This window comes from Coregonus clupeaformis, chromosome 17, assembly GCF_020615455.1.
Source record: "Coregonus clupeaformis isolate EN_2021a chromosome 17, ASM2061545v1, whole genome shotgun sequence".
Taxonomy (NCBI): domain Eukaryota; kingdom Metazoa; phylum Chordata; class Actinopteri; order Salmoniformes; family Salmonidae; genus Coregonus; species Coregonus clupeaformis.
The window spans coordinates 52562469-52584934 of NC_059208.1; the positions used below are offsets into that span (position 1 = coordinate 52562469).

The 22466-nt window shown below is 42.0% G+C and overlaps 3 protein-coding genes across 3 annotated transcripts in view; 1 reads left to right on the forward strand and 2 right to left on the reverse strand.

Moving 5' to 3' along the window:
- The window catches only part of zgc:85777 (uncharacterized protein LOC405871 homolog), a 40902-nt gene extending 35608 nt beyond the window's left edge, over positions 1–5294 (reverse strand). Inside the window, exon 1 of the mRNA XM_041903689.2 lies at positions 5066–5294. Within this exon, the coding sequence (XP_041759623.1) occupies positions 5066–5248 (183 nt within the window). The 5' untranslated portion in view covers positions 5249–5294. The remainder of the gene's footprint in view (positions 1–5065) is intronic.
- Positions 5295–5770: 476 nt separating this feature from the next.
- Positions 5771–7188, reverse strand: gngt1 (guanine nucleotide binding protein (G protein), gamma transducing activity polypeptide 1). The gene is made up of 3 exons (XM_041901999.1): positions 7099–7188; positions 6680–6781; positions 5771–6279 (listed from the first exon to the last, which is right to left on the reverse strand). Exons 2-3 carry the CDS (start codon positions 6776–6778, stop codon positions 6151–6153), a joined length of 228 nt encoding a protein of 75 aa, XP_041757933.1. The 5' UTR covers positions 6779–6781; positions 7099–7188; the 3' UTR covers positions 5771–6150.
- Positions 7189–15640: 8452 nt separating this feature from the next.
- LOC121586743 (tissue factor pathway inhibitor 2) lies at positions 15641–22134 on the forward strand. Its single transcript, XM_041903691.1, has 5 exons — positions 15641–15829; positions 16086–16256; positions 16562–16741; positions 18059–18232; positions 21491–22134. The coding sequence occupies exons 1-5, from the start codon at positions 15754–15756 to the stop codon at positions 21613–21615; spliced, it is 726 nt and encodes a 241-aa protein (XP_041759625.1). The 5' UTR covers positions 15641–15753; the 3' UTR covers positions 21616–22134.
- The last annotated feature ends 332 nt before the right edge of the window (positions 22135–22466 follow it).

The following is a 22466-nucleotide window of genomic DNA, read 5'->3' on the forward strand; positions in this document are numbered from 1 at the left end:
CGGAACAGCTGATGCTCTCATGCATGCTTCAGTGTTGCTTGCCTCGAAGCGAGCATAGAAGTAATTTAGCTCGTCTGGTAGGCTCGTGTCACTGGGCAGTTCGCGGCGGTGCTTCCCTTTGTAGTCTGTAATAGTTTGCAAGCCCTGCCACATCCGACTAGCATCGGAGCCAGTGTAGTACGATTCAATCTTAGTCCTGTATTGACGCTTTGCCTGTTTGATGGTTCGTCGGTGGGCATAGCTGGATTTCTTATAAGCATCCGGGTTAGATTCCCACTCCTTGAAAGCGGCAGCTCTACCCTTTAGCTCAGTGCGGATGTTGCCTGTAATCCATGGCTTCTGGTTGGGGTATGTACGTGCGGTCACTGTGGGGACGACGTAATCGATGCACTTATTGATGAAGCCAGTTACTGAAAACAGTCCTGTAGCTTAGCATCTGCGTCATCTGACCACTTCTTTATTGACCGAGTCGCTGGTGCTTCCTGCTTGAGCTTTTAAGTGTTTAATAGCCTATACGCATGTAATCTACGATGCATAATTGGTTTCAACAAGCCACCTGAAATTCAGGCTCAAAATTGTTTCGCTAAATCTATATCCTCATAAAAATGGACCTGCTTTTGGGCGGAAATGTTCAAAACAGTTAATACTGCCTACATAAAATAGTTAGATTTTAGGCAACTACGTGTGCTTCCTCCCAATCCCATTTTGGTAGTTAATGTAGAGACCCTTGACAAACCCGTCCATTCATCTGCTTTCAAGCGTTGCTGTGGAGCACAACAACTCTCCAATGGCAGGTAAAGAGCAAATTAAAAGCAATTAAAACCACCATAATTATACAGTTAAGTGGGGAAAATTACTAATTTAGTCTAATGCAGCTTCCTTCAGTGCATAAACCACTGTTAGGGGCCATGAGTCACTGTTCATAATGGAGTTTGTTCTAGAATCTTAACCAGAGTAAAGCACAAGTTCTGGCTTTCCGTGGGGGTTGGAAAGCATTTCAAGACAAATGAACAATTGCCAATGTAAAATGCCTCCCCAAAATGCCTATTCCAAAAGATTGTGCAAGGAGTGATAGCAACATAAAGAGAACCAGCTCCTCTACTAGCCAAGAATAACAAACAGACCTATAACCTACGAGTACAAGAGAGGTCGGCCTATAACCTACGAGTACAGGAGCGGTAGGCCTATAACCTACGAGTACAGGAGAGGTAGGCCTATAACCTACGAGTACAGGAGAGGTCGGCCTATAACCTACGAGTACAGGAGAGGTCGGCCTATAACCTACGAGTACAGGAGAGGTAGGCCTATAACCTACGAGTACAGGAGAGGTAGGCCTATAACCTATGAGTACAGGAGAGGTAGGCCTATAACCTACGAGTACAGGAGAGGTAGGCCTATAACCTACGAGTACAGGAGAGGTAGGCCTATAACCTACGAGTACAGGAGAGGTAGGCCTATAACCTACGAGTACAGGAGAGGTAGGCCTATAACCTACGAGTACAGGAGAGGTAGGCCTATAACCTACGAGTACAGGAGAGGTAGGCCTATAACCTACGAGTACAGGAGAGGTAGGCCTATAACCTACGAGCACAGGAGAGGTAGGCCTATAACCTACGAGCACAGGAGAGGTAGGCCTATAACCTACGAGTACAGGAGAGGTAGGTCTATAACCTACCAGTACAGGAGAGGTAGGCCTATAACCTACGAGTACAGGAGAGGTAGGCCTATAACCTACGAGTACAGGAGAGGAAGGCCTATAACCTACGAGTACAGGAGAGGTAGGCCTATAACCTACGAGTACAGGAGAGGTCGGCCTATAACCTACGAGTACAGGAGAGGTAGGCCTATAACCTACGAGTACAGGAGAGGTCGGCCTATAACCTACGAGTACAGGAGAGGTAGGCCTATAACCTACGAGTACAGGAGAGGTAGGCCTATAACCTACGAGTACAGGAGAGGCAGGCCTATAACCTACGAGTACAGGAGAGGTAGGCCTATAACCTACGAGTACAGGAGAGGAAGGCCTATAACCTACGAGTACAGGAGAGGTAGGCCTATAACCTATGAGCACAGGAGAGGTAGACCTATAACCTATGAGTACAGGAGAGGTAGGTCTATAACTTACCAGTACAGGAGAGGTAGGCCTATAACCTACGAGTACAGGAGAGGTAGGCCTATAACCTACGAGTACAGGAGAGGTAGGCCTATAACCTACGAGTACAGGAGAGGTAGGCCTATAACCTACGAGTACAGGAGAGGTAGGCCTATAACATACGAGTACAGGAGAGGTAGGCCTATGACCTACGAGTACAGGAGAGGTAGGCCTATGACCTACGAGTACAGGAGCGGTAGGCCTATAACCTACCAGTACAGGAGAGGTAGGCCTATAACCTACGAGTACAGGAGAGGTAGCCCTATAACCTACGAGTATTGGACAGGTAGGCCTATAACCTACGAGTTTCTTTCTGGATTGTCCAGAACAATAACACTATACACACTCCACTCACTCCAAAGGAATGCATGAGTTATAAATCTGTGAGAAATAAAGCACAGTATAATCAAAATGACAAACAGACAGCTATGAGCAAAGTACGGGTCCGGCTCTTCCTCTGAAATAACAGTTCAAATCCTGAGGAAGGGGATAGGGAGGATCTGCTAGGTCTTGGAAAGGGAAATGTCTACTGGGACTAGAAATCATTCACAAAGGTTATTGTTGACTGGTAGGGTTGCATACCAGAACAATTTCACATCGCAGAGCTGTGAATTGTGAGTTGGGGTCAAGAGCACTGTCAAGAACACCACTTTCCCCTGACATGGCTGTGTTTCACTCCTAGCTGGGAGCAGTGCAATAACATTCCAGTAACATCACTTAAACATGTTTTTAGGGCATTCATCAGCATGATGAAGGAGATTTGAGGTGGGTGAAGTAGGCAGAATTGATTTATCACAATTTCTTCAACATCTTAAAATGTCAAACAAATGATTGAGCCGAGGATTTGAAATTGAGGAATCTCAGAAGTTCTACTTTACTCTAAAATGGAACGTAGGTTAGAACAGGTTAGAATATTCTGATTGGATTTGCAATGTGATTATGAGCTTCTGACCTTCTGGATTTTTCGTAACCCTTTTGTGTACCACTCCCAAGTTTACAATGCACGGAACCCTCAACTGTATTATTGTAATAAACTACAGTTCCCATATGTCCCACTGGTGAGTTGTTTCCTTTTTGCTTTTATATCCTTTCTATCTTCCGCATGTCATCTCATTTTCAACCTCCCTGCATCCTTTGAGGTTTAAGTCACAATTGAAAACAATTGTATTTCCATCTACCTCCCAGTCTTGGTTTCCTTCTTTTTATGGGCTCTCTATATTTTTAGCTCTTTGTCCCCGGTGACTGTCTAGCCTAGTCATGTAGCAAAGCGGAAGGCAGCCATAGTCTTAGAGGGCTGCAGGTACTGTAGAGTTTAGCCTATGCCTAGTCCCAACCAGAGCCATATATTTAGAGAGTTAGGCCAACTTCTTGAATATTGTTCTAATTCTTGACATTCAGTTACATAGCATTGTTTAAATATTCCCCATAGAAGGTTGATAGGGAGCTAACATGGCAGCCATATAATGTTGGAAGTGTCATGTAAATGCATCATAATGAAGAATCTGCATTGGCCCAACTCTCTAAATACATGGCTCTGGTCCCAACTAGGCATCATACACCTGACTCATTATCTATAGAGTCACTCATGATAAACATTAAAGTGGACCTGACTATATTAAATCTTATTCAAATCTGTTCATATACACCCACAGGAAGAATATTACATTTTATTTATTTTTTACATTGTCTGACAAGCTAGCACTTAGATATGTACATTTTCAAGTTTTCATACATTCTCAGAATGTTTGGAAATGACGTTCCACCTCATTTTCGAGGGTTGCAATGGGCACAGCTAAACAACGGAAGTGATGGATTCGACTTCTGCTTCATGTCCCTAGTGCAGCACACTGTTTGCAAAATTGCAAGAGTAAATCATTTGAAAAAGTCAATTTATAGAGAATAAAATTCTAATTTTATATTGATTTAATTCAAGTTCGCTATCGTTAGCTACTTACTAGTAGGCTAGTTCTGTTGTGATAATAATGTTAGTTGTGTTGTGTCAGAGTTAAGGCCCGGGCCATCCACCAAGCCAATAACTATAACGATAACTAATGATAAACAATAGGCTACATAACTATAAAACGTTGGTGAGCATCCATACTAGAGGAACTTTTCTAGTTTATCGTTCTACAGTCCTACACCTGTCAATCAACTGATCAACACATCCTACACGCTGCTATTAATAAGGTGGTAACAAGACCATTCATGAGGTCTCTAATGCACAGATACTGGTTCAGATTTGACAAAATTCCAGTTATTAATGCATTGGGACAATTGTGCATGAATATGAAATGTGCTTGATGTTTGGCAGTTTGAATGAATGACATTGATATATTGAATGACATTGACGATGATCGTGACAGAAACATGGAGATCTTTGTTTCAACCATGCAGCAACATGTTTCAACCATAATGAGGGCTACATTTGGTGGTCTATAAGTGGGATAAAACTAATGAGTGATACATTGTCAAATATATAATGTAAAGGACTACAATAACATTATACAAAGTATTGTATTTATATCAAGTTCAGACAGACGTCACGTGACAGTCGGTGGACTTTTATTTTTTCTCCCACAAGGCTGTATCAAAACAATGCAGCTTTTGCTGTTTTGTTTAGGTTGAGAAGCTTGTAATATTGCGAAAAATTGTCGTAGGATAGAACTTCAACTTTATTCAGATAATACGAATAGAAAAAAAGTCGTTTGTGTCAAGTTAGCCTTTCTGCTAGTGACCTCTCACCTACTTTCATGTTTTGTAATATGCCATTATCATTTGCAAGTTATACCACCAATATTCATATCCACGAAAGCTATATTAGTAATAACTTTGTGTTAAATTGAATCATGATTTCTTTATTCTGTTTCATTGTTGTAATGCTATGCTAACTAACTGGCTACCAGTCTTGCGTACCTTTTTAAGAGATTCCTTCAGTGCAAAATGCTCTGGTGTGTAGAGTAAATGATCAGCCGTTATCTCTGAACCACTGGCGGTTTTGGGTTTAGATGACACATTTTCAGTCAGCTTCCTTGTACTGCTAAACGAGGTTAATTTGGAGAAATTACGGCTTGCTGCCAAGTTCAGTCGCAGAGCCATTTCTGTGCAAGTGACAGTTTCTGTTGTGTGTGGGTCTATGAGCTGCACATGCGCAAATGGTCGTGTCACATAGGATATTGCCACGTTCAAAACACCTGGGAGCTCGGAACTCAGATATCTCCGACTTTCGACTTTAGTGCGTTCAAAACAGCTGGGAACTCGGAAAAAAAAACTCGGAATACCAACTCGGGAACTCGGGCCTCTTTCTAGAGATCAGCCTTTCTGACCTGAAGATCACCGACGTCATTATTTGATTTCGTATTTTTCCGAGTTCCCAGTTGTTTTGAACGCGGCATATATGTAGTAGTAGTAGGTCATGGCAGGCAAAGTAGCAAGCTTTAGGCTAGAAGGGGGGGATTTTATAATGGCAGGTGAGCTGCCCATAACATACCTGTTCCTTACTTTCATAACAACTTTTTTTCCATTGATGCCAGATTCCTCAATACCACCTTTTAAGAATGGATGTGTCTACAAGCCTATAAAAGTACTCTGTCTTTCACAAAACATTCAGGGTGACTTGTAGTTGTAAACAAGCTCATTTAATGACTGTGGTTTTGTCCAATAATGAAACAGATGGTACACACTCAGACTATAGACAGACTTATGGAAGACAAGCTCTTTACTGACAATATAAACCATCCAACAAAGCTCTGACAATCATTCCAAAAACAACCCTTATTTACTGCATCACACCAAGGAGGGAGCACAATCTAGAAGGATTCATTTACATGGGTTCATGAGGTTTAGATTTATGTACATCTGTTTTGTTTTTTTTACCATCTCCTCTCGGTTGGCTATTGGTGATCCAGCTATGTTTCAAAGGAAGGGGGAATATCCTTGGGCACTAGAGGGTCTAATCGGTGAAAGAAAAGCTCTGCTGTCTGTTCTGACTCCTGTCCTCTTCAGCAGACGACACATCCGCCTTTCAACTCCTTGAATGGGTTCTTGTCTTCTGCAATTCCTTTGACCAGGGTGTCCTCTTCTACACCGGCCTGAACGGCCTCCATAAACTCAGTACAGCACTTAGACATCTGTCGTACAAATGAAGGGTTAACATGTAACACACACAACTGTAATATCAAGAATGCATTTACATTTTAGTCATTTGGCAGACGCTCTTATCCAGAGCGACTTACTGGAGCAATTTGGGTTAAATGCCTTGCGCAAGGGCACATGGACAGATTGTTCACCTAGTCGGCTCGGGGATTCGAACCAGCGACTTTTCAGTTACTGGCTACTAACCGCTAGGCTACCTGTCATTACAGTCTCTTTTGATGACCAATCCATTCCACTTTGGAACATTTCATGGCTTTTTATCCATGTTTAAAATAATACAGTACAAATCTATTACTATTCCACTTATTGTTATTACATAGAAATTACTTTTACAATTGGAAAAATGATCAATCAAAGTAAAGTGGTCAAACGTACCATCCATCTCTCAAGCTTGACTTCAATCTTCTTTTGGTCTCTTTCCATTTTAGCCTTATCCAGGTCTGTCAACTCGTCCATATTTATCACCCCCGGCATTGTCTGTCAATTAATACAAATACGTCGTTACCAAAGGTAAGGTAAACATATTCGTAAAGCATTGCCACACTCACAAAAACTTTTTTAGAATGTGTCTCGTAGAACCATGATAATAATCCTTGTAGGCATTAGGTTGCGTATCTTTTGTTTTTTTTGTTGATTAGGGTTGTGGACATTAGCTGACATTTTAGGAAAAAGTGTCCCCAATACTACACTCAGATTATCCCTTCCTTATGATCGCTAGATTAATGAATTTAATAACATTAATTTATCAAATAATTATATTAATTTGATAAAATACAAGGAACAAAAATACTTACCGCGTTTTACAGGTACCTGTCTTCCACCCCTGAATACTGCCAGAGAAATCCCTCTCCACTCCCTCAATCTGGGTTATAAAGTAATCTGCATAAACATCCTAATCTCTTAATCTGATTAAAACGATGCCCTTTATTCCAACACTGCAGCATCATAGCAGAGGCCATAGGGCCACTCTCCAAAGGAAAAGTGAACCATTCAGGTGTCTGTTATGAGTCTCTTTTTTAAACCACATGGCCATTGTGTTGTTATGATGTCTAAGAATTGCAGTGAGAGTGGAATAATATTAATAAAATGTGGATACCTACAATATTTTGCCTGTGATTCTCTTCACTGTTCCAGTGCAGATATGGGTCAAGGGGAATGGCAGGACAGTTCAGGTTAGCATGATAAGAAGGCTAATCTGTATTTACCCTCAACCTGTCATGTTGAAGGATACATAATCATTATGAATATGACAATGACAGCAGTTCTCCAGGAGATACAGTAGATAGGATGGATGAGTTTGAGCTGAAATCATAGAGCAATATAGCAACAGCTGCCTCCATGGGATGTGTAGGCTAGTAGTCTAAGTAACTATTAGTCTACATTTTCTATTCCTTTGGGATGAAGCAAGGTTACTTGAGTTTTCAGTGCATAGAAAGCGTGTAGATGAAGGAAAGATACTGCAACAGACGGATCCATTGTAGACATTTTATCAGATCACTATTATCCAGAGCAATTTACAGTAGTGAGTTCATACATTTTGATACTCATCCCCCCGTGGGAATCAAACCAACAACCCTGGTGTTGTAAGTGCTACCAACTGAGTGTCACACTCTGGCTCTGGGGACTTTATATGTTGAGCCAGGGTGTGTAGATTCCGTGTGTTTATGTGCTGTGGTTGAGTGTCTAGTTGTTCTATGTCTATGTTGGCCAGAGTGGCTCCCAATCAGAGGCAACGAGTGTCAGCTGTTGTGGGTTGTCTCTGATTGGGAGCCATATTTAAACTGTATGTTTTCCCTTGGGTGTTGTTGGTTTTTGTTCCGTGTCGGTATTTGTTTACCGTGGACTTCACGAGTCGTGTTTTGTTTGGTATACTTTAACTATTAAAGTCATGTTTGTTTCACACGCTGCGCCTTGGTCTACTCACTCCTACGACGATCGTGACACTGAGCCACATGGGACCATCAGATGTGTAGAGATGTGAAGCCTATGGATCTATTAGCCTACATTTCCTATGGCTTTAAGATGTAGCAAAGTTACATGTCAGTGCAGAGAAAAAGTGAGGACAGAAAAATGTGTGGGAGTATAGAGCCAAAACCAGAAACAATTTACTGCTTCTTGTTCAGCCATTCCTATGGGCAAAATGAATGGAGAAGGAATAGGGTCTTGGAGGTTAACAGAGGCTTATGAGATCGCATATGTTTTATTCTATGCGATAATATCAGTCAGTTAACATGACCTTTACAAATTATGAAGCGTTTATGTGCATAAAATTGTATTGGTCGCATACACATATTTAGCAGATGGTATTGCGGGTGTAGCAAAATGCTTGTGTTCCTAGCTCCAACAGTGCAGTAATATCTAACAATTCACAACAATACACACAAATCTAAAAGTAAAAGAATGGAATTAATAAATATATAAATATTAGGAGGAGCACACACATACATACACACACACAGACAAACAGACATTCAGAAAGGATTCAGACCCCTTGCCTTTGTCCACATTTTGGACTATTCTAAAATTGATTAAATTATAACTTTTTCTCATCAGTCTACACACAATACCCCATAATGACAAAGCAAAACCAGAAATGTTTTTAGAAATGTTTGCAAAAAAAATAATAAAAAAAATACCTTATTTACATAAGTATTCAGTCCCTTTGCTATGAGACTCGAAATTGAGCTCAGGTGCATCCTGTTTACATTTATCATCCTTGAGATGTTTCTACAACTTGATTGGAGTCCACCTGTGGTAAATTCAATTGATTGGACATGATTTGGAAAGGCACACACCTGTCTATATAAGGTCCCACAGTTGACAGTGCATGTCAGAGCAAAAACCATGGAATTGTCCGTAGAGCTCCGAGACAGGATTGTGTCAAGGCACAGATCTGGGGAAGGGTACCAAAACAATTCTGCAGCATTGAAGGTCCCCAAGAACAAGTTTGGAACCACCTAGACTCTTCCTAGAGCTGGCCGCCCGGCCAAACTGAGCAATCGGGGGAGAAGGGCCTTGGTCAGGTAGGTGACCAAGAACCGGATGGTCACTCTGACAGAGCTATAGAGTTCCTCTGTGGAGATGGGAGAAACTTCCAGAAGGACAACCATCTCTGCAGCACTCCACCAATCAGGTCTTTATAGTAGAGTGGCCAGACGACAGCCGCTTGGAGTTTGCCAAAAGGCACCTAAAGGACTCTCAGACCATGAGAAACAAGATTCTCTGGTCTGATGAAACCAAGATTGAACTCTTTGGCCTGAATGCCAAGCATCACGTCTGGAGGAAACCTGGCACCATCCCTACAGTGATGCATGGTGGTGGCAGCATCATGCTGCGGGGATGTTTTTCAGCGGCAGGGTCTGGGAGACTAGTCTGGATCGAGGGAAAGATGAACAGAGCAAAGTACAGAGAGATCCTTGATGAAAACCTGCTCCAGAGCACTCAGGACCTCAGACTGGGGCGAAGGTTCACCTTCCAACAGGACAACGACCCTAAGCACACAGCCAAGACAATGCAGGGGTGGCTTCTGGACAAGTCTCTGAATGTCCTTGAGTGGCCCAGCCAGAGCCAGAGCCTGGACCTAAACCTTATCGAACATCTCTGGAGAGACCTGAAAATAGCTGTGCAGCGACGCTCCCCATTCAACCTGACAGAGCTTGAGAGGATCTGCAGAGAAGAATGGGAGAAACTCCCCAAATATAGGTGTGCCAAGCTTGTAGTGTCACACCCAAGAAGACTCGAGGCTGTAATCGCTGCCAAAGCTGCTTCAACAAAGTACTGAGTAAAGGGTCTGAATAATGTAAATGTGGTATTTCCGTTTTTATTTTTAATACATGTGCAAACATTTTTTTGAACCTGTTTTTGCTTCGTAATTATGGGGTATAGTATGTAGATTGATGAGGGGGAAAAAAACAATTTAATCAATTTTAGAATAAGGCTGTAACGTAACAAAATGTGGAAAAAGTCAAAGGGTCTGAACACTATTCATATATATATGTGTGTGTGTGTGTGTGTGTGTGATGGGATGTATAGACATTATGGATAGTATGTGGATAGAATATTTAGTATATCTGTAGAATACGTAGGATAGAATAGTATATATACAGCAATAGTTGAATAGGATGGCATTGACTATACTACAGTGTATACATATGAAATGAGTAAAATAGTATGTAAACATTATTAAAGTGACCAGTGATTCCATGTCTATGTACATAGAGCAGCAGCCTCTAAGGTGCAGGGTTGAGTAACCGGGTGGTAGCTGGCTAGTGATGGTTATTTAACAGTCTGATGGCCTTGAGATGCTGTAGAAACTGTTTTTCAGTCTCTCGGTCCCAGATTTGATGCACCTGTACTGACCTCGCCTTCTGGATGATAGCGATGTGAACAGGCCGTGGCTCGGGTGGTTGATGTCCTTGATGATCTTTTTGGTGCTGTAGGTGTCGTGGAGGGCAGGCAGTGTGCCCCCAGATGTGTTGGGCAGACCACACCACCCTCTGGAGAGCCCTGCGGTTGCAGGCGGTGCAGTTGCTGTACCAGGCGGTGATACCACCCAACAGGATGCTCTCAATGGTGCACCTGTAAAAGTTTGTGAGAGTCTTAGGGGCCAAGCCGAATTTCTTCAGCCTCCGGAGGTTAGCTGATGAAGATTATCTCATTGAACTCAAAAATCTCTGAAGCTGGAGACTCTTATCTCCCTCACTAACTTTAAGCGTCAGTTGTCAGAGCAGCTTACCGATCACTGCACCTGCACACAGCCATTCTGAAATTAGCCCATCCAACTACTTCATCCCCATATTGTTATTTATTTTGCTAATTTGCACCCCCAGTATCTCTATTTGCATATCATCTTTTGCACATCTATCATTCCAGTGTTAATACGAAATTGTAACTATTTTGCACTATGGCCTATTTATTGCCTTACCTCCATAATTTACTACATTTGCACACACTGTATCTATATTTTCTGTTGTATTTTTGACTTTATGTTTTGTTTACCCCATATGTAACTCTGTGTTGTTGTTTTTATCGCACTGTTTTGCTTTATCTTGGCCAGGTCACAAATGAGAACTTGTTCTCAACTGGCTTACCTGGTTAAATAAAGGTGAAATAAATTACATAATTAATTAATTGAACAAAATGTATAAGATCTCCTAAGCCTGTGTTTACCACAAACCTTAAAACCCAAAGACGCCATTATTGCTCTCTATGGCGGTCAGACATTATTCTGTTGAGGGAAAACAAGGAGAGTATTGTGCCATGGGGAGAATGGGGTGGAGAAGTTCATTTTTATTGAAGGATGATAGCCTTCTCTACAATATACTGAGATAGATGGGATCAAGGTTTAGCCAAGAGGTCAGTCACAGAGAGAAAAGGGCCTTGGCTTGAAATGATTAATGAATGAGTTCATGTTATGAAATCATTTCCTTCTCCTTTCGCTGTTCTCTACTACTAGTTCTCTACTTATGTAATTGAGATGTATTAGGAAATAGGCCTCTCTTCTTTGACAAAGGCTCCTATTCAATATTCTATCAAATACAGGTCAGGTACAGATGTAGGATCTTAATTTAAGACAGTTTGCTACAGTAGGAAACGAATACTGCAGCAACAGGAAATGTGAATTATTATGTGGATTACAGTGGAGGCTGCTGAGGGGAGGACGGCTAATAATAATGGCTGGAATGGAGTAAATGGAGTGGTGTCAACCACATGGAAACCACAACTTTGATGTGTTTGGTACCATTCCAGTTACTCCATTCCAGCAATTATTATGAACCGTCCTCCCCTCAACAGCCTCCACTGGTGGATTATAATTAATGGACATTTTTGTAGGGGTTGATACATTTTTCGTAAGGGAAAATCGAGTCAACAAATAATAATATATATACAGTGGGGAAAAAAAGTATTTAGTCAGCCACCAATTGTGCAAGTTCTCCCACTCAAAAAGATGAGAGAGGCCTGTAATTTTCATCATAGGTACACGTCAACTATGACAGACAAAATGAGAAAAAAGATTCCAGAAAATCACATTGTAGGATTTTTAATGAATTTATTTGCAAATTATGGTGGAAAATAAGTATTTGGTCAATAACAAAAGTTTCTCAATACTTTGTTATATACCCTTTGTTGGCAATGACACAGGTCAAACGTTTTCTGTAAGTCTTCACAAGGTTTTCACACACTGTTGCTGGTATTTTGGCCCATTCCTCCATGCAGATCTCCTCTAGAGCAGTGATGTTTTGGGGCTGTCGCTGGGCAACACGGACTTTCAACTCCCCTCCAAAGATTTTCTATGGGGTTGAGATCTGGAGACTGGCTAGGCCACTCCAGGACCTTGAAATGCTTCTTACGAAGCCACTCCTTCGTTGCCCGGGCGGTGTGTTTGGGATCATTGTCATGCTGAAAGACCCAGCCACGTTTCATCTTCAAAGCCCTTGCTGATGGAAGGAGGTTTTCACTCAAAATCTCACGATACATGGCCCCATTCATTCTTCCCTTTACACGGATCAGTCGTCCTGGTCCCTTTGCAGAAAAACAGCCCCAAAGCATGATGTTTCCACCCCCATGCTTCACAGTAGGTATGGTGTTCTTTGGATGCAACTCAGCATTCTTTGTCCTCCAAACATGACGAGTTGAGTTTTTACCAAAAAGTTCTATTTTGGTTTCATCTGACCATATGACATTCTCCCAATCCTCTTCTGGATCATCCAAATGCACTCTAGCAAACTTCAGACGGGCCTGGACATGTACTGGCTTAAGCAGGGGGACACGTCTGGAACTGCAGGATTTGAGTCCCTGGTGGCGTAGTGTGTTACTGATGGTAGGCTTTGTTACTTTGGTCCCAGCTCTCTGCAGGTCATTCACTAGGTCCCCCCGTGTGGTTCTGGGATTTTTGCTCACCGTTCTTGTGATCATTTTGACCCCACGAGGTGAGATCTTGCGTGGAGCCCCAGATCAAGGGAGATTATCAGTGGTCTTGTATGTCTTCCATTTCCTAATAATTGCTCCCACAGTTGATTTCTTCAAACCAAGCTGCTTACCTATTGCAGATTCAGTCTTCCCAGCCTGGTGCAGGTCTACAATTTTGTTTCTGGTGTCCTTTGACAGCTCTTTGGTCTTGGCCATAGTGGAGTTTGGAGTGTGACTGTTTGAGGTTGTGGACAGGTGTCTTTTATACTGATAACAAGTTCAAACAGGTGCCATTAATACAGGTAACGAGTGGAGGACAGAGGAGCCTCTTAAAGAAGAAGTTACAGGTCTGTGAGAGCCAGAAATCTTGCTTGTTTGTAGGTGACCAAATACTTATTTTCCACCATAATTTGCAAATAAAATTCATTAAAAATCCTACAATGTGATTTTCTGGAAAAAAATTCTAAATTTGTCTGTCATAGTTGACGTGTACCTATGATGAAAATTACAGGCCTCTCTCATCTTTTTAAGTGGGAGAACTTGCACAATTGGTGGCTGACTAAATACTTTTTTTCCCCACTGTATCTATCCTGCAACAGGGTGGTCAAATTAAGATCCTACACCTGAACTGGGGATAATACACAGTCTAGCCCATATTCTTTTTGCGCTGCCTAAATGTATGTTTCCATTCATTCATGCTGTTAACAAAACAATACTGACAATGAATTCAAACATGTTTCGTGCTCTGCAGCTCAGATTATCTTTCCTCACTCTACTCTCCTTGTTGAAAAGTAAGTAGCCTTGCACGAGCCTTGGCATGTGCAAGCCGGAACGACTCATAGCGTGAGGCAGTTTGATGTACATGTACACCCCCTGGACAGAACGCTAGTCTATCGCAGGGCCTTACGCCTTGATCACACCGACAGCGTCATTGCGCGAAATGGTACGCAGCATCATCTGGATATGTGTGCAACAAAAGTTCAACATTCACCTTCTGCTACCATTCCTGTCAAGCCGTCTACGCATACAGTTTGATGCATACGTTCGATAAATCCAACATATGCACCACACAGGACTCATTGCAACTGCCTCTGCAACGCAATGCTGCAAGACAAACACAGCGTTCCATTGGAAATGAATGTACTGTGCTTCTGGCGTACCAAAATGCAATGACGCTGCCGGTGTGATCGAGGTGTTACCCCCAATCTATCTCCTTAATGCTGAGTGCCAAGCAGAGAGGCATTGGGTCCCATGTTTACAGTCTTCCGATCTCAGGGTGGACACTAACCACAAGGCCACTGAGTTGTTCCTTGTTGAAACATGTATCTTTATACCTTCTTTTAGAGCTCCCACCGGTTGACATTTCTACTGATGTAAAGAGACTAGCTTATAGAGTTCACCAAGGCAAACAAAATATAATTATTGTAAAATTGACTGTGTCCATAAAATGTAGATAGTAAGTATAAGCTGGAAGTAGAGGCCTAAGCATTGTTGTTCACTAGTTTACTCCAAGTAGGGAAAGGGTGGCGGGGTTGGAAAGTAATAAAGGGGAATATATATATATTTTTAAGGATATGTATGTGTGTGTATGTATGTATGTGTGTATATATGTATGTGTGTATATATGTGTGTATATATGTATGTGTGTATATATGTATGTGTGTGTATATATATATATATATATATATATATATATATATAACATGGGGGATTGGAAGTGATGCAGACAATTACATTGATGGAAGCTACAATCTATCTGCAATATTAAGCTGATCTACCAGATCCTGCATGGATGCCCAAAGTTGTGACAGTTATTGTTGCTTAATGGGAAACAGCCAGATGTGATGGGGACTATGACATAAGAAAGAATGACAGAAGCTCAATGTGTTAATGTTTTATACTGTATCACTTCCTTAGATACAAGGCAATATTTTGTAGTGAGTATGTGGACTATTCACACACATACTGTAAATCAATTTCATTCATCTGAATTAGATGTAGGCCTAATACATGAACTCTGAATAGAACATTAGAAGCCTATGGCCCACATTAATAAATACATTGTCGAGTTCTAGATCTAATAATTTGTAATAATTAATTACTAGAAACCACACTGCAAAGAAAAGGAAAAACAAAAATAAACATTGTCATATGTTGTGTATCTACTCCAACGACAGCAGTTGACAACATTACATATATGGTCATACATCTGTTAACAAATCATTATTCTCATGATACTCCCATAGTAGTTTCGTTCCCAGACTAGCCTACATTTCTTATTGTCTATTTCCACGTCAATGATTGGACCGTATCCATTGCGCACGATGAAGGGACATATTGCATAATTAGTTTAACAGTGTATAAACGTGACGTTGCCTATGATGCAAATCATAACATTAATCAGATCGTTCCTACTACGTGGAAATGAGCCATTATAGCCCGCCCCTCGAGCCCCTTGTGAAAGCGTGTACAAGAGTATAAATGGCTGTACTGATTATGCGTAAAGTTAGAAGAATTGAACTTGGGGAAGATCTACAACAATGGACCTCAGTTCATTGATTTTTCTGATACTTTCATGCTCGCTTTGTTACGTTTTTGCATTGTCACCGAAACAAGGTAAAGAAAAATTCGGTTATCATGTATTAACTGTATTCTTAATACCGTAACTGGTTATAGCCACATTAATATTTTATTCGATTTTCTCGACGCACCAAAATACTTTGCAATCATAATCAATCGATGGGCGTTGGCTCATGACTTTTCAGTAGTGATAAAGTTGTTGTTGACATGAATCTGTACTTCAGCAGACATTCCTTGACCTCGTTTTGTAGCCAGCAGTAGTGTTGATGTTGTTTGTTTCTGCTCGTTCCAGAGGTGTGTCTACTTCAAGTAGATGAGGGACCTTGCGGAGAAGATATCCAGCGTTACTACTACAATACTATCACTCAACAATGCGAGGAGTTTCTCTATGGAGGCTGCCAAGGGAATGCAAACAACTTCATGAGTTTTCAGGAGTGTCAGAAAGCATGTTTTAGAATACCAAGTAAGTTTTTATTTACATTTTATATAGGTCTGTTTTTGTCACGCTCAGTCACGCTCAGTTTTTGGTTGTTGTTTTTATTTATTTATTTATTTAGACTATATGCCATTTATCTTATGTCATCAAAACAATTATAAAATCATGAATTTTATGAAACATTTGGCCTACAGCACTTTTGAAAAGTTTTGTGGTTGTGAAGTTTTGAAATGGACTGTCAATTCATCCAAACCAATTCAGGATAAAAGGCCATACAATGTGACCGGTTTCATTTTTCAATAGTTCCTATTCAAACTTCTCCACCCCACCAGAGATCCCTCAGATCTGCAGGTTCCAGAAAAAGGTGGGTCCCTGCCGGGCCATGTTCTTGAGCTACTTTTTCAACATGACCACCATGCAGTGTGAGCAGTTCTTCTACGGAGGCTGCCAGGGCAACGAGAACCGCTTCCAGGACCAGATGTCTTGCATGGAGTACTGCAGACCACACAAAAGTATGTGGACAATAGTCAAGGTCAACAGTCTGGCTGTTTTCGATTAGCCGTGAAGCACAACAGATAAAACATTTCCACATCCAGTGTTGAGCACATAGGCTTATTCCATAAACAATGCTAGTTAAACCATATTCTACGTTTCATCAGACTCTACTGTGTTCACTCTGTTGTGTTATTAACTTTGTATTACTTTTGAGGAAACATCTTTAACTTAGCTCACAATAATTACATGAGGAATGATGTAGAAACAAGATTAGAGGAAGCTTTTTCATGAAATTTGGCAATTTAATTGCAAACACCTACATCCTCATCACATCCTAGCCATGAGGACTTGCAATAGTTGATGAGAAATCAGGAAATGAAACTAGATAGAAGGACCAGTACTAAAGGACCAACCCTGATGCTCTAACAGTCTCCTCTATCAATACCACAGGAGGTTGGTGGCACCCTAATTGGAGTGGAATCGGTGGAATGGTACCAAATACATTGAACATGGTTTCCATGTGTTTGATGCCATTCCATTTGCTCCATTCCAGCCATTATTATGAGCCATCCTCCCCTCAGCAGCCTCCACTGATCACTACTATACTCAAACTAGATAGAAAGACCAGTACAAAAGGACCAACCCTGACGCTCGTAACAGTCTCCTCTATCAATACTATACTCAAGGGTCTCACAGTATGCGAGTGCCTTAATTTTCTCCGACATTTTCTTGACATTATTGCATACAGCCCTCTATACAGACTTCTCTCAGTTGTACGTCTGTTTATGTTCAGAAGCCGGAGATGAGCCTCTCAGCTGAAGAGTAGCCTACTCTCTTCTTATTGTCCTGTTTTTCTTAGACAATATTATTCTGAAATGATTCCATCCGGTACCCTCTCTCAATTTTATATCTACTTACATTATTAAGAAACCAGAGATGTAGCCTGGGTACCCGTCTGTTTAGCTGTTCCACTCCTGGACACTCCTTGTCATGTTTGGAATGACAAGGAGCGGCAGGTAGCTTAGTGGTTAAGAGCATTGTGCCAGTAACCGAAAGGTCGCTGGTTCTAATCCCCGAGCCGACTAGGTGAAAAATCTGTCGATGTGCCCTTGAGCAAGGCACTTAACCCTATTTGCTCCTGTAAGTCGCTCTGGATAAGAGCGTCTGCTAAATGACCTATTCATTATTATTATTTACAATTCCATAAGGAGTTGGCGAGAGATCAGAAACAGGCTGGCACCCAGGCTACCAAAGATGAGCGTCTTGGTTAATGTTGGCTGAAGAGTAACCTACTCTCTCCCAGAGTTCTTATAGTTGTTTTGTGTGATTGCCAGCTACTCCTGTGCTCTGCCTGGATCCCCTGGATAAAGGAGGCTGTGCTGCATCTGTACCGCGTTACTACTACAACTCAGCCTCCAGGATGTGTGAGCAGTTCATCTATTCAGGCTGTGGAGGAAGCAGCAACAACTTTATATCCAGACAAAGCTGCATGGACGTCTGTGCTAAAGGTATGATAATGGTCATGATGCGCACACACACACACACACACACACACACACACGGGCACACACGTAAGTATGCATGTGAACCTCCCAACACACACACACACACACACATAGTATCCTCTATTCTTTGTTTATCTGAAGATAAAACTGGGGGGGAAGGGAGGGGGTGTTGTTGAATATAATGAATAAGACTTATTACATCTGTCAGCCGAACAACCATTTGCATGTTCAAATCAAATTTTTATTGGTCACATGTGCCGAATACAACAAGTGCAGACATTACAGTGAAATGCTTACTTACAGCCCTTAACCAACAGTGCGTTTATTTTAAACAAAAAAAGTAAGAATAAAACAACAACAAAAAAAAGTGTTGAGAAAAACAAAGAGCAGAAGTAAAATAAAGTGACAGTAGGGAGGCTATATATACAGGGGGTAACGGTGCAGAGTCAATGTGCGGGGCACCGGCTAGTTGAGGTAGTTGAGGTAATATGTACATGTGGGTAGAGTTAAAGTGACTATGCATAAATACTTAACAGAGTAGCAGCAGCGTAAAAAGGATGGGGTGGGGGGCAGTGCAAATAGTCCGGGTAGCCATGATTAGCTGTTCAGGAGTCTTATGGCTTGTGGGTAGAAGCTGTTGAGAAGTCTTTTGGACCTAGACTTGGCACTCCGGTACCGCTTGCCGTGCGGTAGCAGAGAGAACAGTCTATGACTAGGGTGGCTGGAGTCTTTGACAATTTTGAGGGCCTTCCTCTGACACCGCCTGGTATAGAGGTCTTGGATGGCAGGGAGCTTTGCCCCAGTGATGTACTGGGCCGTACGCACTACCCTCTGTAGTGCCTTGCGGTCAGAGGCCAAGCAGTTGCCATACCAGGCGGTGATGCAACCAGTCAGGATGCTCTCGATGGTGCAGCTGTAGAATTTTTTGAGGATCTGAGGACCCATGCCAAATCTTTTTAGTCTCCTGAGGGGGAATAGGCTTTGTCGTGCCCTCTTCACGACTGTCTTGGTGTGCTTGGACCATGATAGTTCGTTGGTGATGTGGACACCAAGGAACTTGAAGCTCTCAACCTGTTCCACTACAGCCCCGTCGATGAGAATGGGGGCGTGCTCAGTCCTCTTTTTTTTCCTGTAGTCCACAATCATCTCCTTTGTCTTGGTCACGTTGAGGGAGAGGTTGTTGTCCTGGCACCACACGGCCAGATCTCTGACCTCCTCCCTATAGGCTGTCTCATCGTTGTCGGTGATCAGGCCTACCACTGTTGTGTCGTCGGCAAACTTAATGATGGTGTTGGAGTCGTGCCTGGCCATGCAGTCATGGGTGAACAGAGAGTACAGGAGGGGACTGAGCACGCACCCCTGAGGGGCCCCCCGTGTTGAGGATCAGTGTGGCAGATGTGTTGTTACCTACCCTTACCACCTGGGGGCGGCCCGTCAGGAAGTCCAGGATCCAGTTGCAGAGGGAGGTGTTTAGTCCCAGGATCCTTAGCTTAGTGATGAGCTTAGAGGGCACTATGGTGTTGAATGCTGAGCTGTAGTCAATGAATAGCATTCTCACGTAGGTGTTCCTCTTGTCCAGGTGGGAAAGGGCAGTGTGGAGTGCGATAGAGATTGCATCATCTGTGGATCTGTTGGGCGGTATGCAAATTGGAGTGGGTCTAGGGTTTCTGGGATTATACTGTTGATGTGAGCCATGACCAGTCTTTCAAAGCACTTCATGGCTACAGACGTCAGTGCCACGGGTCGGTAGTCATTTAGGCAGGTTATCTTAGAGTTCTTGGGCACGGGGACTATGGTGGTCTGCTTGAAACATGTTGGTATTACAGACTCGGTCAGGGACATGTTGAAAATGTCAGTGAAGACACTTGCCAGTTGGTCAGCACATGCTCGGAGTACACGCCCTGGTAATCCGTCTGGCCCAGCGGCCTTGTGAATGTTGACTTGCTTAAAAGTCTTACTCACATCGGCTACGGAGAGCGTGATCACATAGTCGTCCGGAACAGCTGGTGCTCTCATGCATGCTTCAGTGTTGCTTGCCTCGGGCGAGCATAGAAGTGGTTTAGCTCGTCTGGTAGGCTTGTGTCACTGGGCAGCTCGCGGCTGTGCTTCCCTTTGTAGTCTGTAATAGTTTTCAAGCCCTGCCACATCCGACGAGCGTCAGAGCCAGTGTAGTATGATTCAATCTTAGACCTGTATTGACTCTTTGCCTGTTTGATGGTTCGTCGGAGGTCATAGCGGGATTTCTTATAAGCTTCCGGGTTAGAGTCCCGTTCCTTGAAAGCGGCAGCTCTACCCTTTAGCTCAGTGCGGATGTTGCCTGTAATCCATGGCTTCTGGTTGGGGTATGTACGTACGGTCACTGTGGGGACGACATCATCGATGCACTTATTGATGAAGCCAGTGACTGATGTGGTGTACTCCTCAATGCTGTCTGAAGAATCCCGGAACATGTTCCAGTCTGTGCTAGCAAAACAGTCCTGTAGCTTGGCATCTGCGTCATCTGACCACTTTTTTATTAACCGAATCACTGGTGCTTCCTGCTTCAGTTTTTGCTTATAAGCAGGAATCAGGAGGATAGAGTTATGGTCAGATTTGCCAAATGGAGGGCGAGGGAGAGCTTTGTATGCGTCTCTGTGTGTGGAGTAAAGGTGGTCTAGAGTTTTTTTCCCTCTGGTTGCACATTTGACATGCTGGTAGAAATTAGGTAGAACGGATTTAAGTTTCCCTGCATTAAAGTCCCCGGCCACTAGGAGCGCTGCATGTTCCCCATAATTGCAGTAATGGCTACAGGGCTTTTCGTTAACGCAAGCTAACTCACTGTATATATTTTTAGTATCCCAGTAATAATTGAAATGTGGCAGATTATAGACAGGTTGTGTTTAAGGTCATTGTGTGACTGGAATGCTGGCTAACTATGGATCAGATTATAAGAAACATGCTTTATGTCTTTGTCAATTTCTAACTGGGGATCAAGCGCGGCCAGCTTTCAATGAAGTACAGCGTCCAAAAACAGCTGCTTTACATCTTAATCTCTCAATATTGGCCACATTAATTGTATATCTGAGTAATACAAAATAAAAGTGTGCTATAACTGAGCAGTATGTGTGGTTTAGGTTAATCTGCACATAGTTTTCAATAGTTTTAGATGGTTTTAGCAGAGCTGAGTGTTTCCCTGCCCCCCAGCAGGCAAACCGAACGTTCTGGACCTTACTGTGATGTAATAATAACCTATATGATGATATGTAATTTTCTTTGTTTCAGATGGGAAACCATGGATAACCAAAAACAAAGGCAGAAGAGCAGGCATGATGAGAACAACCGCCAGAAAACGTATTAGAATAAAGTCTAATAGAGGTATTAAAATGGTCAACAATTTGATTCAGTGATTTTTATTCAAAGGGTCACATGAATTGACCGTAAATGAACAGACATTGAAATGTTGAATTGTATGTTTTTTTTACTGCACCAGAATTGGCTTGCTACTTGCACTGCATTTTTCTGTAATGATTAACTGTGATGCACAGTTGAAAATAGCGAACCAATCAATCAAATGTGAATCAACCTACACCAGCAATATTTTTGCTGAGTAGGTTTCTCAAGACAGTTTGTATTGTAGTATACATTTATCATGGCAACTATCATACAATATAAAAAATATATTGTTATTTTAGATTTTTTAAAATACTGTTTATACTTTAACTGTTTACTGTTTTCTACCATTTATGATGAAGTATTACTGAGGCACTGTTTAGATTGTTAAGCAATATTAGCAAAATAATGAATGTATTTTTTTGTGTTTTCAACATAGTACATTTGAACAAAAACCTTTGGTTAGCTTTATATGAAGTTTTTGCAGCATGACATAATGGATATAATAAATAACTCAGAAATGAGTCTGTACAGGACTCAGTCGTTTTTCTCCCATTTGTCCTGAAATTCCACTTAGCCTCTAACTATAATCCTGTTACTAAGTAGGAAAAAGAACTGAATGTGTGTCAACACTTCTGCATTTTCCTCTGGGTCCTCTTTTTTCCCCCCCCATGTATGCTTGCATTCGTCACCTTGCCCCTTCTCATCCAAAGGCTTGATACTTCAGCAGAACACTTTCTCCTGTTTCTTTACCTATCCCGCTTCCTTTCTCCCCTAAAACTTTCACTTTCTCCTCTTATCTTGCTTTGACTGGGTAGTTTGGTCATTTTCAGCCCCTTCAGAACAGCCGGTCTAAAGGAAGGTAGTA